We start from the raw sequence: 14011 nt of genomic DNA on the forward strand, positions 1-14011 counted from the left end.
AGGTTGATGACGAGGAACCTAGGCGTGCTAAGGACAAAAGTCATCGACGAAGTCGTCCTTGTAGTCGCACTCGAAGTTGAAGTGGAGACCGGGAACCGGGCCTGGAGAACACTCTAGGAAATGAGTTAACTAAAACACAATTGTCCTTAAAGTGCATATATAAAATATAAAATTTAAACTGAAGTACTCAGCGTCGGACGCTCGGACGTCTTATATTTATCGCCCTTTATAAACAAATACTTAACAGTAAAATAAACAGGTAAAGTATGGGATATGGTCGTAATAATTTTTGCCTTAATTAATATATCGAATTACAACACTCCCACTCAAAAATTAAAACGACGAAGTAAATACAGGTATCTTGACTTGGTTACCAGTTATATAGCTTAAGATATTTATTCTTAACTACAAAGGCGTCCTTATTGTAAGCCTATGTTATTTCTCATGGCTTCAAATTTTGCAACAGGCACCGCTTTGGTGAAGATGTCAGCTTGTTGTTCATCTGTGCAGACATATTTAATGGTTATGTTGCCTTTTTCAAGTTGCTCTCTCGTAAAATGATATTTAATATCTATATGTTTTGACTTTTTGTTTTTTGTGGGGTTATTTGCAATGTTTATGCACCGGGTGTTGTCTTCAAAACTGACAACTGGATTTAGAACCCGTACACCGATACTATTTAACAAAGACTTAAGCCACATAGCTTCTTTTACACTTTCAAAAAATTGGTCTAAAGAGTTTAGACAGTACTTCCCTCGCTGTCGGAAACTTGACGACTGCATGCCTATTGTGTTTTTTTCTCATTACATTTTTGTAGTGGGAATTTAAAAAAAATTGCGATGACGTCATCAACATTTTTGCAAGGACACGTATATCAGTTGGGATAGATGTAGTGTAATACTAAGAATAAAATTATTGTATTCCCAAATTTTCGGGAAAATGAATTGGGTCGTTTTGAATATTGATTTTTTATAATCAATAAAATAACGAAACAATTTACTCACGTTTACGGCAACTGAAAATCGTGTATGTATAAACATTGTTAATTTAAGATGACAAGTGTAACAGCATACGTGCATGAGAGTCAAACAGAAACTGTAAACAAAACGACCATCGGTTTTATTGCTTCGACTTCCGCTTATTATATAAAACATTGGGTTTTATTTTAATTCTTGACGGTGAAATTCACAATTGGTTGATTATAAACATGTCTATTTCACATTCGCGGAACCAAGTGAACGAATAAAACAAATGCAGGTCTGTAATGTTAAAGTCGATGTAAATAAACGTGCTACCCTTATGTTTCAACCGAGTTTTTCCTTTAACAAATTTTGTGTCTACCAAATTGGGTTGGTTGGGGTGTAATACTAATAATAAGTGTTGCCTTTAATTTAATCAATAAAATAAATTGTCTTCATTAATTTTTTTGAACCACCTCTTAAGAAAATCTAAAAAATATGAATGGAATGATAAATCACAAGTACAAACTCATCATATTTTTTGCATTTTAGATAGGATTTATTCAGCAAAATTTAAGGGTGACGTCATCAATTTTTTTAGGAGGGATGAACAAATACATTTTGAACAAAAGTTTACCATGCTTATAATAACTTTAAAATATTCCCAAGATTTCAAAGCATTCGGTTTTGTAATTCCTGATTAAATCGATAAAATAAATTCACGCCTTCATTAATTTTTTTGAGTCACCCTGCATATGCAAATCCAAAAATATGAATGGAATGATAAATCACAAGTACAGACTCATCATATTTTGTACATTTTAGATACGATTTATTCGGCAAACTTTTGAGCTGACGTCATCAGTTTTTTGTAGAAGATAACCAAATATATTTTGACTAAAAATTTATTATGCTCTTTATAACCTTAAAACATCTGCAAGATGTCAGAGCATTCCGTTTTGTAGTTCCTGATTAAATCAATAAAATATATTTACGCATTCATTAATTTTTTTGAGTCACTCTGTATATGCAAATCCAAAAAATATGAATGGAGTGATAAATGACAAGTACAGACTCATCATATTTTGTACATTTTAGATATGATTTATTCGGCAAACTTTCGAGCTGACGTCATCAAGTTTTTGGAGGGGATAAGCAAATATATTTTGACTAAACATTTATTATGCTCTTTATGACCTTAAAACATCTGCAAGATTTCAGAGCATTCGGTTTTGTAGTTCCTGATTAAATCAATAAAATATATTTACGCATTCATTAATTTTTTTGAGTCACCCTGTATATGCAAATCCAAAAAATATGAATGGAGTGATAAATTACAAGTACAGACTCATCATATTTTTACAGTTTGGATAGGATTTATTCGGCAAACTTTCGAGCTGACGTCATCAATTTTTTGGAGGGGATAAGCAAATATATTTTGACTAAACATTTATTATGCTCTTTATAACCTTAAAACATCTGCAACATTTCAAAGCATTCGGTTTTGTAGTTTCTGAGTAAATCAGTAAAATAAATTTACGCATTCATTAATTTTTTTGAGTCACCCTGTATATGCAAATCCAAAAAATATGAATGGAGTGATAGATCACAAGTACAGACTCATCATATTTTGTACATTTTAGATATGATTTATTCCACAAACTTTTGAGCTGACGTCATCAAGTTTTTGGAGGGGATAAGCAAATATTTTTTGACTAAAGATTTATGATGCTCTTTATAGCCTTAAAACATCTGCAACATTTCAAAGCATTCTGGTTAGCAGATTAAAAATTAAATTTCAAAATGTTGTTTTATAATTTTGATTTTTTTTCCAAAAATCTGGACGTTTCGGGTGAAAAGTCGATTCAGAGTTGTAAACTACATGTGTAGGACTATGTTATTTTATACAATTGAAAACCCATTTACTATGTACAATTTTGAAGTGACGTCATCGCATTAGTGGTGGGGATGATTAGACAAATTTTGGTTAGCGTTTTACCATCTACATGATATTCTTAATATAAGTACAAAATTTCACAACAATCGGTCGAGTACTTTCGGAGATTATCTGTCTAATAAAAATCCGGGACGGCAGACGGACAGACGGACGGACAGACGGACGGACAGACGGACAGACGGACAGACAGACGGAAATGGGAGACCTATTTCTTCGTCTTCTAGGGGTCATGAAAGATCGAGAAAACGTAAAAGTAGAGAGTCGGCCGACGGACTCGATTACAATACTTCCTTTGCTTACGCTCGGGAAGTAAAAATGCTATGTATTCAGCTTCAGTTGATAAAACTGCAACTGTTTGTTGTTTTCTAGTATTCCAGGTTATAGTACAAGTAGTGTATAATTTGTAAAGATAGCCACTTGTACTTTTCCGGTCAATGTCATTGTTTCTCCAATCTGAATCCACATAGCCAATTAAAATGTTATTAACGTCACCTTTTGTATGTATTAATTCTAAATCAAGAGTTCCTTTGACATATCGTAATACCCTCTTTAAATATTGCCATACAGGACGTGTGCAAACCATTGCGTACATTAAACATCCAATCAGATTTTTACATGGTGCATCATAACCTTCGTCTGAATTTAAGCCTATATAATCGATTTTTTCCGGCAAGGGCGTTTTAGTAGACTTGCAGAGACTCATATTAAATTTTCGTAACACAGAGTTCCAGTAGGACTTTTGGTTTAAAGAAATTCTAGTGTTTCCCCTTTTAATTTCTATTCCTAAAAAGAATCGAACCTGATTTAGATCTCTCATTTCAAAACATGTCATGAGATATTTTTTACAGGAGAACATTGTGTGTTTATCCTGTGTGGCAATTATTATTAAATCATCTACATATAATACCATATAATATTTACTAACGTGTTCTTTATTTAAGTAGTAAAGACAATGATCGACTGCTAAATTTTGAAAACCTTTTGCTTTAATTATGGAGTCAAAATGTTCAAACCACCGCCTTGACGCCTGTTTCAGACCACATAACGCTTTATTTAATTTGCACACCTGATTGTTTGCAGTTTTAACACCGTTCGGAACTTGCATATAAATTTCTTCATTTAATGTTCCGTTTAAGAAAGCCGTTTTTACGTCCATGTGATGGACTAACAAATTAAACTGATTGGCAATTGCTAACAGTAGCCTGAAAGCGGAAATCCTTGCGACTGGGGCAAAAGTCTCTGTAGAATCAGTTGGATAAGTTTGACTGAAACCCCGTGCTACCAGTCGCGCTTTGTACCCTTGTGGATTTCCCTAAACATTTGTTTTAATAGTAAAAATCCATTTACAGCTAACTATGTTTTTATTTAGAGGTTTAGGTACGATAGTCCAGGTATTATTTGCTTGAAGTGAATCCAATTCGTCTTTAATAGCTCCCACTGCTTCTTACCTGGAATTATTAACTTCTACTTTCAAAGCACATCAACAATCCAACCTAAGTGGAATACAAAAAACTATTAAAGATAACGGTGAGAAAATTCAGTGTTTTTTGATGCCAAAGCCTGGAAATCAAGTTGAGACAAAGGAATTTAAAGGCGATTTTAATGGTAATTTTGATTTTCGTTAGTCGGAGAAATTTTTTCTGAACCGAGTTTTTAGATATTAACAAAATATCTCGTGATCATGTGAAAACCTTTGTAGAAAAACTTTTAACCTCTAAGAATTTGGTACCGAAAAAGATCGATAATAAATTCGTTACTGTCGAGGTGCTATTTAGATTTATTGATGGTTACTGGAGATGCATTAATGAAACTGAAGAGTTATGCACTGAATTAATTTGCATCGTTTCGTTTGAAACCAGTGCTTTTTCAATAGTCATTAGGTACTTTTAGGCAACTGCTGAGATTTCTCTTCAACATCTCGTGAATATAAAGGGAGACGAATACAAAAAGCGTTTAGGCAGCTGTACAGATCCAACACAAGCTGAAAATGAGGAAAGTAAAATTCTGAAAGAATTTGAAAAGGCACGGGAGATGAAGTTGGGCACAAAAAAAATGCGAGGAAGTTTTAAACAACAACTTACAGAGGTATACTTTTTTAATAAAATTGCAAGCTAATTTCTGCGTTAAAACCCAACAAATAGTCTCGAGATCTGTTTAAAATGGCATCAAAATTTCTTTTTAGCCGCTTGATGCACTATTTAATGAGTTTCATACAATTTTAGACTATGAAGATGAACTAAAAAATGTATATATCGAGCAGGTACAAGAATGTACAACTTTAGAGCAGGTCGAGAAGATAAAGAATCGAATTTTGAAAAAATTCTTGAAAATGGTCAAAAACTTTAACTACCTAAAGGGGGCACAAGAAATATCTAAGCAACGGTTAACACGAGTATGTTATAATATACCAAGTGACATAAACCTAAAAGGGGTTGAAATATTTTGCTTAAACTCGGTATACGAACTTGACATCAATAAAACAACGTACCTATGATAAAGTTTTCATAATTTTATTAAATGTGGTTACCGTCTTTTTGAGGTCGTTTGCTTTAGTTTTCTTAAGTGAATATTGTTTATTAGCAACACTTTAGTCATCAATTTATGCTTGTTCTGACAATCCTCGTATACGAAAACTTCAACAGTACTACTAGTCTGATGCATTTCAGCAAGGTCGAATAGTTGCCATGAGAGAAGTGAGAAAGTCTTTCTGTGAAATTGTCGAATTGTGAATCGCGACCCCTCAACTGTTTTACGGATTTGTCGGGCCTGGTTTGTGGGAGGATGAAAAACACTGGACGTAGGAGGCACACAACAACTCGTCAAGACAGGCTCTTCGCGACCGTTTCTTCACTACCGGGCAGGTTGCAGATCAATGGTTTGCTGAGGATGCCTACCGTCGTATTGCTGGTGTTGCCGATGACTCCAAAGCACAAAAGCCAGAGGCTATAACGGTGTAGAGAACGTCAGCAGTGGAATGACGAATGAAAAAATGTCGTCTTCAGCGACGAATCTCGCTTCTGTTTGGGGACTCATGATGGTTGTAAGAGAGTGAGAAAAAAAAAGGAGAGGAGAACAGCAGCATACGCAGTTTGCAGCCGAAAGACATGTACATCGCACTGTAGGGGTAATGGTATGGGGCGCCATTGCGTATGGTAGCCGATCGCCCTTAGTCTTTGTTAGGGGTGTAGCCCGGTCTAGCCAGACCGGTGTGGGTCCCAACAATATTAATGTGAGAATAAACAAAATGATTGCTCTTACCTTTTTGATGGCGGCGTCGACACCAGGTCACACAATTCACAGCTGATGTTCACGAACCGTAAAGAGGGGTTGTCAAAAAAAAAAGGAAGAAAACTACAGAGTAGTTTCGACCAGCCTCCTTTATTAATCGCACACGTTTAGAAAATTATTCAAAGCAAAACACAAAAACAAAGACAACCTTAACTATATGAACACAAACTGAATTTAAATTAAAAGCTGACAATTTAACACAAACCTACACAAAAACACAAAGATCAACCCGCAGGAGAAGTTCCCGACCGACCACTTCAGAACCGAAACAGTAACTAAATTTTTGGACAAAATTTTGAAGCCAAGTCGTACCTTCCTGAGTTCCTGATTAGAGGGGGTACTTCTTAGCCAACCACCTCCGTTCGGGGGCGGTTTCGCGCCGGGGGCTTTTTCCCACAGCTTTGACCTAAAAAGCGAGCAAGGACTTTGAGCGGGTGGTCTGTCGGCAAATTCGTCCAATTCATAGAAATATCCTTCCCGTACAATCGGCTTACAACAACAAACACAAGTTACAGATGTACTCTTCGCCCATTGTAAACGGTGAGAATTTCCTATCTCGAACCCTAATAAAAATTACCTCGCTTCGGAATTTGCTGGCCGATTTCTTCGGCCCATGCTCGAAGCGGCAATGCAAAACACGCCTCTACAAATCCGGAAGTGAGACAATCTGTCCGGCCGAAACTAAAGCTCTTTTCTCAAAAAACCCTATTACTATTTACAATTATCCAATCTACAATCAAGGAAAAATCATCTATCTCTACGAATAAGTTCCGCGTCAAAGACTGACATATCTGGTGCTCAATGGCTTCGATCAAGAACGTTTCAATTTTACAACTCTAAACGATGGGTTTCCACGTTATTGCTAGGGCCCATTGTATAAAGTGCATTAAACCGAAAACGTGCTCGGTCTATGGGGATTTTTGGGAACTTGGGTACGGACGGATATTGCAGGGTAATTTCGGAATTTTGGGCAGTAAGATGGGACGGAGTAATAAACCATTATTCAACAGAAATGACATCTTCGTTTTCTGGAAAAGTTCCCATCAGAAAAATGCGTCGGTTGCCTCTAATAAACGCGATGGTTTGCAAGTGTTACAGGGGCAACATGACATCTGTTTGTTACATAGACTATATTCTTCGACCGTCTCTATTACGATACCTTCAAGAGCTTCCAGAAGCTCTTTTTCAGCAGGACAACGCCAGTCCTCATATTGCAAGCGAAACAATGGCTGATATGCATAAAAATAAGTATTTACTACAAGTAAAAACTTTTAGTAAAAGCATCTATTTATTAGTAGTTACTTCAAGTAAAAGTATTTACTGAAATTCATATGCATAATCTTTTACTTATACTTATAAGTAAATGCTTGCAATTTTCCAGTAAATACTTAAAAACTGATTAACGTAACTGTCATAAAAATAATTTTGTGATTTGTGTCATACGTACGAATTTGGTTGCAACATGAGTTCCTCAGACTCCGAAACCGGTGAAGAAAGTGTCGAACCTACTGAAATAAACAACAAGCAGGAAAGATTTATTTCGATTTTAAAGAAATGGCCGATATTATTAACCAAATCACAAACACCAAACAGCCGAGAGAAAAAAAAGGCTGCTCTAAGTAAGTTCGCAAGCCAATACGCTATAGATTATGGAGAATCTATGACGGAACCAAAAATATTAAAAAAGATCAACAACATGAAAACAGAAATTAAAAAAAAGACCGACTTGAAAAAAACAGGAAATAAACAAATTAAATTAAAACGATGGGAGGAAGAGTTCATAAAATTATTGGATAGTGGTGACCGCAATCCCATTATCCACCATGTACCAGGTAAGTTCATGAGTACCTAATTAGTCTTTAACTAAATTTGGTAAATACGCATTATTATTTTTGTCAGGCGCAACAGCTGTTGGAGGGATCCCAAAAAACAGTATGGAGCACGAAATACCCCAAGAAAAACGGTTACCACTACCACCAACCCCCAAAAAGCGGCGAGAGCTTCCGGAGACTGAAGAAACCAGAAATTTATCAAATCATGAGCTGCAGCGGCTTGTACTCTTGGAGCAACTTAAGCTCGCCCGCGTGCAGCAAGATGAAATTCGGCGAAGACGAATGGAAGCTGAAAGTCCAAAGGTCTTCGAATTTTAAAATTAATTACGTTTTTTAGTTTTCTTATTGTAGTGTTTTTTGAAAGGGTGTAAATTAAACTCTATACTTAACATTTTAATGTTTTAAACTATCTTAAACCATATAAAATATGTGCCAATTCATTTCGACGGCGCATTCCTGCAATCCTAATATTAATGTTTTCATCAATATCCGCTAGTTCGTCTTGATCTTCATCTAACGGGATATCAGGAAAGTCACCATCATTAACAAATTTTGCCACATTATGTAAAACAAAACACGAAACAATAATTTTTGGAACTCTGTTTAACCGCACTCGAATTTCGTTCATAAGAATTGGGAAACGCTTCTTTAGTTGTCCGAAACACCTTTCAATAACCACTCTCGTTTTTTTGTGCACTTCATTAAAATTTGCTTCTACGGGGTTTACCGTATTCCTGTATGGCGTCATGATCCAAGGCGCAATGGCATATCCTAAATCTCCCAATAAAATGGCTTGTCCCTGGTACTGCGAAATTATTGGCAATATAGCAGAATTTCTCCAAATTCTGCTATCATGCACAGAGCCTGGCCACGTGGCGTCGACACTTGTAAACCATTCTCTGGTGTTACAGGTGGCTTGCACATTAATGGAAGAAAACAATTTTCGGCATATGTATTCATCACCATGCACATACGGTTTTTTTATGGGAATTTGGGTACAATCTAAAGCACCAACAACGCAAGGAAAGTTATATTTTTCCAACCACTGCTGTTTTTCTGCATCAATTTCTCCCTGTTCTGCTGGAAATTTGATCCATTGATGGGCGCTGTCGTAAATTTTATTACTGATTTCGTGGACTGTCCGTGAGACGGTACTTTGATGGGTACCACTATCTTCCCCAACACCCACTTGAAATCCCGGATCGCCCATGTATCTTAAAAATATTTCCATTTTCTGTTTTGCCGATAAAGCACCCCCACGAGTTTCAGCTTGATCATGCAAAAATACATCCGCTAAATACTGCACGTTTTCTTCCTCGAATCTGTACATTGCCTTGTACGTATTCGGATAGGCTTGTCTCCGGGGTTTATATAATTTTTGTTGACGAAAAGGAAGAACAAATAGCGCCATTCTAAACTGTTCTAAACTTTAAATGTCAATCACCTTCTTAAGACACACTGCACGTTGACTGAATTGAATTTAGTATAATCACTAGTCTACTAAAAAGTAGCTTGAAAAATTTTAAGTACTTACTTGCAAGTACAAGTAAGTACTTGTTATTATGCATGCAACTTGAAGTATTTACTGAAAATTTTTCAAGACCAAGTAATAAGTAAATACTTATAAGCTTATACTTATTATTATTCATACGAAAGTCAGTATTTACTTGTAAATTTCAGTATTTAGTATTTACTAAACTTTATGCATATCACTCAATGATCTTTTTTACAAATTCCCACGTAAGCCTCTTAGCATGGCCTCTCAGATCTCTCTTTCTATCGCCCATTGAATATATGTGGGATATGATGGGTGTAAGAATATCCCATTTAATCCCCCCCCCCCACACACAAACTTTAGCTTCTCTACAAGATGTTATTCAGGTAGCTTGGGATGCAATGCCAAGGTGAGTAGCTGAGTGCTTAAGGAAAAGGGGAGGTGCGAACCATTATTAACAATTTATCAATATTTTGTGTTTTTTTTTTGTTGAAAATTTTATCGTTTACTTGGTGTATGTTATTTAATATACCACCAAAAAATCATTATTATGTAAATTTCGTAACAGATAGTTTTGACATCTGTGTATAAAACTCCTTTTAGCTGGTTGATAAGGTGTATATGTACAGATTTTCTCATGCTTTTGGACCATGTGAATGAATTAAAAAATAAATAAAAATAGAACACGTTAAGGAATGTATAACTTTAAAGCATACCTCGAAAGCAAAACATTTGAAGAATAGATATTTATGTAAGGAAAGAACACTACAACAGTACCTAGTAAAATTTTACAACTGCTACTTACTTTGAGGAATTGTCGGACAATGCAGGGGGAAAATGACGCCAATCAAGGGAGCGTGCCGCCAGTGTATAGTGGGCTAGAAATATCCAGGGTAACATTGAATTTGTGATTTATGGTTTTGTGGGTCCAACCTTCATGGTTAACTCTGAAATGCCTATAAAATTTTCCTAGGTACTGTTGTAGTGTTCTTTCTTATAATAAGTATATAAACAAACCAGGGCATAATTGACAAGCCGATTTTAAGTAATAGACGAGGGAGCGCAGCGATCCAGTCGATAAAGAAGGCGAGTCAGTTTATGTACGAATTATACATACAAAGCTTTATGTCCGACTACAGCAATTATATCTTCTACATATACAGTGTAAAATTGCAAAAAAAAGAAACCCTTAGTCATTCTATAGGGATGTCAAAACTGACAAATTTGTGTAAATTTTCATTTATTTCGAAAAACTGTTTTCGCATGTTGTATTGAAAATCGTGAAATTGTTCTTTATTTGTGAAAAATAATGGTGAAAATAACAAATATAACCTGGAAACCAAAAGAAACACTCCTCCGAATAAAGTCAAGAGATTTATACGAAGAAATTTACGACGCGTACAAAAAGTGATCGCGGAAAGCAGAAAATCGGAAAAACAACAGAAGATACTACATTGGCTTATCTGAATATTGAACTCGCTTCTTTGGAATTGTCCAGTCTATGGACGAAATATTGGCCAATTTCCGACCACTATTCTCTATTTGAAAAGGAACGGAGGAGGATATACTTCAAAAAAGTATCTTATATTATGTCCAGAAAATGTAGATTCTTTTTTGTTGAATTCTGATGATAAAATGCATTTATTGAAAAAAATATGTTAGGAAGTTTATTTTATGGAATAATTACGAAAAAGCTCCATTTTCTAAGTTATCCTTTTTTTTTTTGGTGTAGCAGAGGTCTGTAGATGTCAGAAATTAGTCTCTTCTGCTAACATTTTAAAAGACCAAGAAAAATATTTTTTAGTTTGGCTGGTCTAAAAAAGAGAATTCTTTTGTTATTCTTCCAGGGGAAAATTATTTGTTGTTCCTAATTAGAAAATACATGGCGTTAAGACCAAGAACAACCTCCCACAACAGACTTTTTGTAAATTATTATCAGAAAGAAAAATGTACAAGTCAATTTGTCGGAATCCACAAAATTGGTAGCGTCCCCTGTATTGTCGCCTAATTTTTGGGTCTACCTAATTCTGATTCCCCCACTGGCCACTGCTTCCGTAGGAGCTGGAATTGATATAAGCGCTCAGCTAATGTAGTGCAATTTAACAAATTTCGGCCGCAAAATATTTCCGTAACAACTATATTATGAAGTCGGACATAAAGGGAATTTAAAGATTATACTGAATTTACTTATTTCATAACAAATAATCTTGACACCTATGAATAAAGCGACTGTAACAAAATTATTTTTTGCTTCTTGATAAGGTTTATGATGATTTTTGCATAATTTTCAATCATGTGGAGCAACTGAAAGAGGAATACTTAGAAAGCGTTAAAAAATACAGGACTTTAGACGAAGCTCTGGCAGAGAGGCTGAGAATTTCACTGATATTTAACGGAGAGAAATTCAACTGCGAGAAGAATTTTTTTTTCTCAGGGATTAGACAAAAATGTAATTCCAAAATATCAAAAGATATAGAAGAAAGGAGTTGAAGAAACTTTGAATAGGTTAGAAATTAAATTAGTTCTATAACAGTGGCTATATTTGAATTATGAAAACAAAAGAAACCATTCTGTGATGGGAAAAATTTCCTTCCATTAACAAATTGCGACTGTCTATACTTTCAGATGTAGGAATTAAGAATAGTGAGTTTTAATTTTCAAAATAATTGCTTTTTAAAATTATTCCATACCTAACAACACATTTTCGTTTCAATAAAACAGGTTTCTTCAAACATCAAAGTAGTATCATAAAAAAAATTGTATTTAACGAACATAACTGCCCTTAGATATTGCTCAGGCATTAAAACGAAGAGTTGACGCTTATTTTCACATGGAACCGTTACAGAAAAGTTGCTTCCTTGAACAGTGGAATCATACGATGATACTTTAATTAAAAGATAACTAAAAGCTGAGCGTAAAAAAATAGTTTACGAGAAGCGTCCTTTAAAGAAACTAGTGTATATATAATTGCGCCCGATTTCCGTGTTGCTGGAATGTCGGAAAGAAAAGACACCAGCAGCAACATTAGATGCAAGATGTAAATAGTGCAACAAATTTAAAATTAAAGTCAGATCGTTCTCATGTACTGTATTTCTTGCAGTAACTACTAAATTTAATGAGCAAATGTAAATAAAGTGCTTCAGAATGGCTTCACTTTCAGCTATTATAAAGCGTTCATTTAAAAGTGTGTCCATCCGTCCAAAAAATGTAAGTATTAAAAGGAATCCGTATCATTTAAAATAATAGATGTCTAAAGATTACACAAATAAATTATCTTTGATTGAAGTCGTCCAATCCGGGACCGACTTAAATTAAAACAGCTTTATCAGACCTTTACAAAATCAACACACCACGATTTTTTGGATTATTTTCAGAGTAATGGACAAGATGCCATCCGAATATTCAAAATCGATACAAAGTCGGGAAAAATGATACTTTACGAAGATCAACTAGAGTTACTAAAAAACGATAAGTTCAAGGATTAAAAAGGTTGCGTAATTTCCGCCAATGGAAGCTACAGAACCGGCAAATCTTTTCTTCTCAATTTCTTTTTGCATTGTCTTAGAAAGAAGGTGAAGTATTGTACGATTAAAACAACTTTTAAAAATATTTTCTAATTTTTGTTTCTTGGGTTTAAATTTAAAGTAATATTGTAATAGGGTCCATCTGGCGAACAGCTACTGTCATTTTCTCGACGTATCTTGAAATTGTTCTTTCGTTTCCGTCTGTCAATCTTCTGTCGTCTGTGTCAGATATTAGACAGATAATTTCCGAAACTACCCACCACAACCGATTGTTGTCAGATTTTATATGTATTTTAGGAATATCGTGTAGATGATTAAACGGTAATCGAAATTTGTCTAATCATAGTCACGAATGATTTGATGCCGTCATTTCAAAATTTTGCATGCTAAATACTATTTACATTTTATGACATAAGATACTTGTTTTCTTAAATTGCTTAAACAGGATGTTTAAAAAAAAATGAATTACATAAATTATTTTTCGATCAAGCTGTGTTTGTGCCGTGCGTGGAGACTCGTAAGGTGGGATGAGGAATCCTGGAGGTTGAGCCCCCCTTGGTGCAGTGTGTCACCAAGGCTGATCAACACGCCTCTTTGGCCTGGATTTCCACCAAAACGGGAGGTCGAGATTAACCCATCTCAGATCAATCGGCTGTGTCGTCGGGTCAGACCGCCGACAGGGTGAGTCCTTGGGGGAAGTGTAGTCTGAGCACGAGTAACCTCACTAGTTGAGGCTGCGTACTGCAGGATGAGCTTCCCTGGGGGCTATATTCTTCTGCTAGCCCTGACGTCGAAATTCGACGTCCCCTTGTTGGACTCCGTGGTGGGTGGGGACGCAGGAGGACGAAATCAAAATCCAGATCATGGAAAATAATAATAATAAAAAAACCACTGAGGAAGTGCCTTCGGGTGCACCTCAAACAGAAAACCCGGCCAATGTGGGGTCGCAGCCTCCT

General features: G+C 35.5%; 1 protein-coding gene across 1 annotated transcript in view; it reads left to right on the top strand.

Annotated features, from left to right (window-relative positions):
* The first annotated feature begins 4271 nt into the window (after positions 1–4271).
* Positions 4272–14011, top strand: part of LOC135129922 (cytadherence high molecular weight protein 2-like) — a 52099-nt gene continuing 42359 nt past the window's right edge. The window contains exons 1-5 of the mRNA XM_064057191.1: positions 4272–4293; positions 4348–4521; positions 4574–4758; positions 4807–5001; positions 5099–5308. Coding sequence (XP_063913261.1) covers positions 4272–4293; positions 4348–4521; positions 4574–4758; positions 4807–5001; positions 5099–5308 — 786 coding nt within the window. The remainder of the gene's footprint in view (positions 4294–4347; positions 4522–4573; positions 4759–4806; positions 5002–5098; positions 5309–14011) is intronic.

This window comes from Zophobas morio, unplaced genomic scaffold (assembly GCF_036711695.1).
Source record: "Zophobas morio isolate AGI-343-1 ecotype UQ-CSIRO unplaced genomic scaffold, CSIRO_AGI_Zmor_V1 ptg000017l, whole genome shotgun sequence".
NCBI classification, from domain to species: domain Eukaryota; kingdom Metazoa; phylum Arthropoda; class Insecta; order Coleoptera; family Tenebrionidae; genus Zophobas; species Zophobas morio.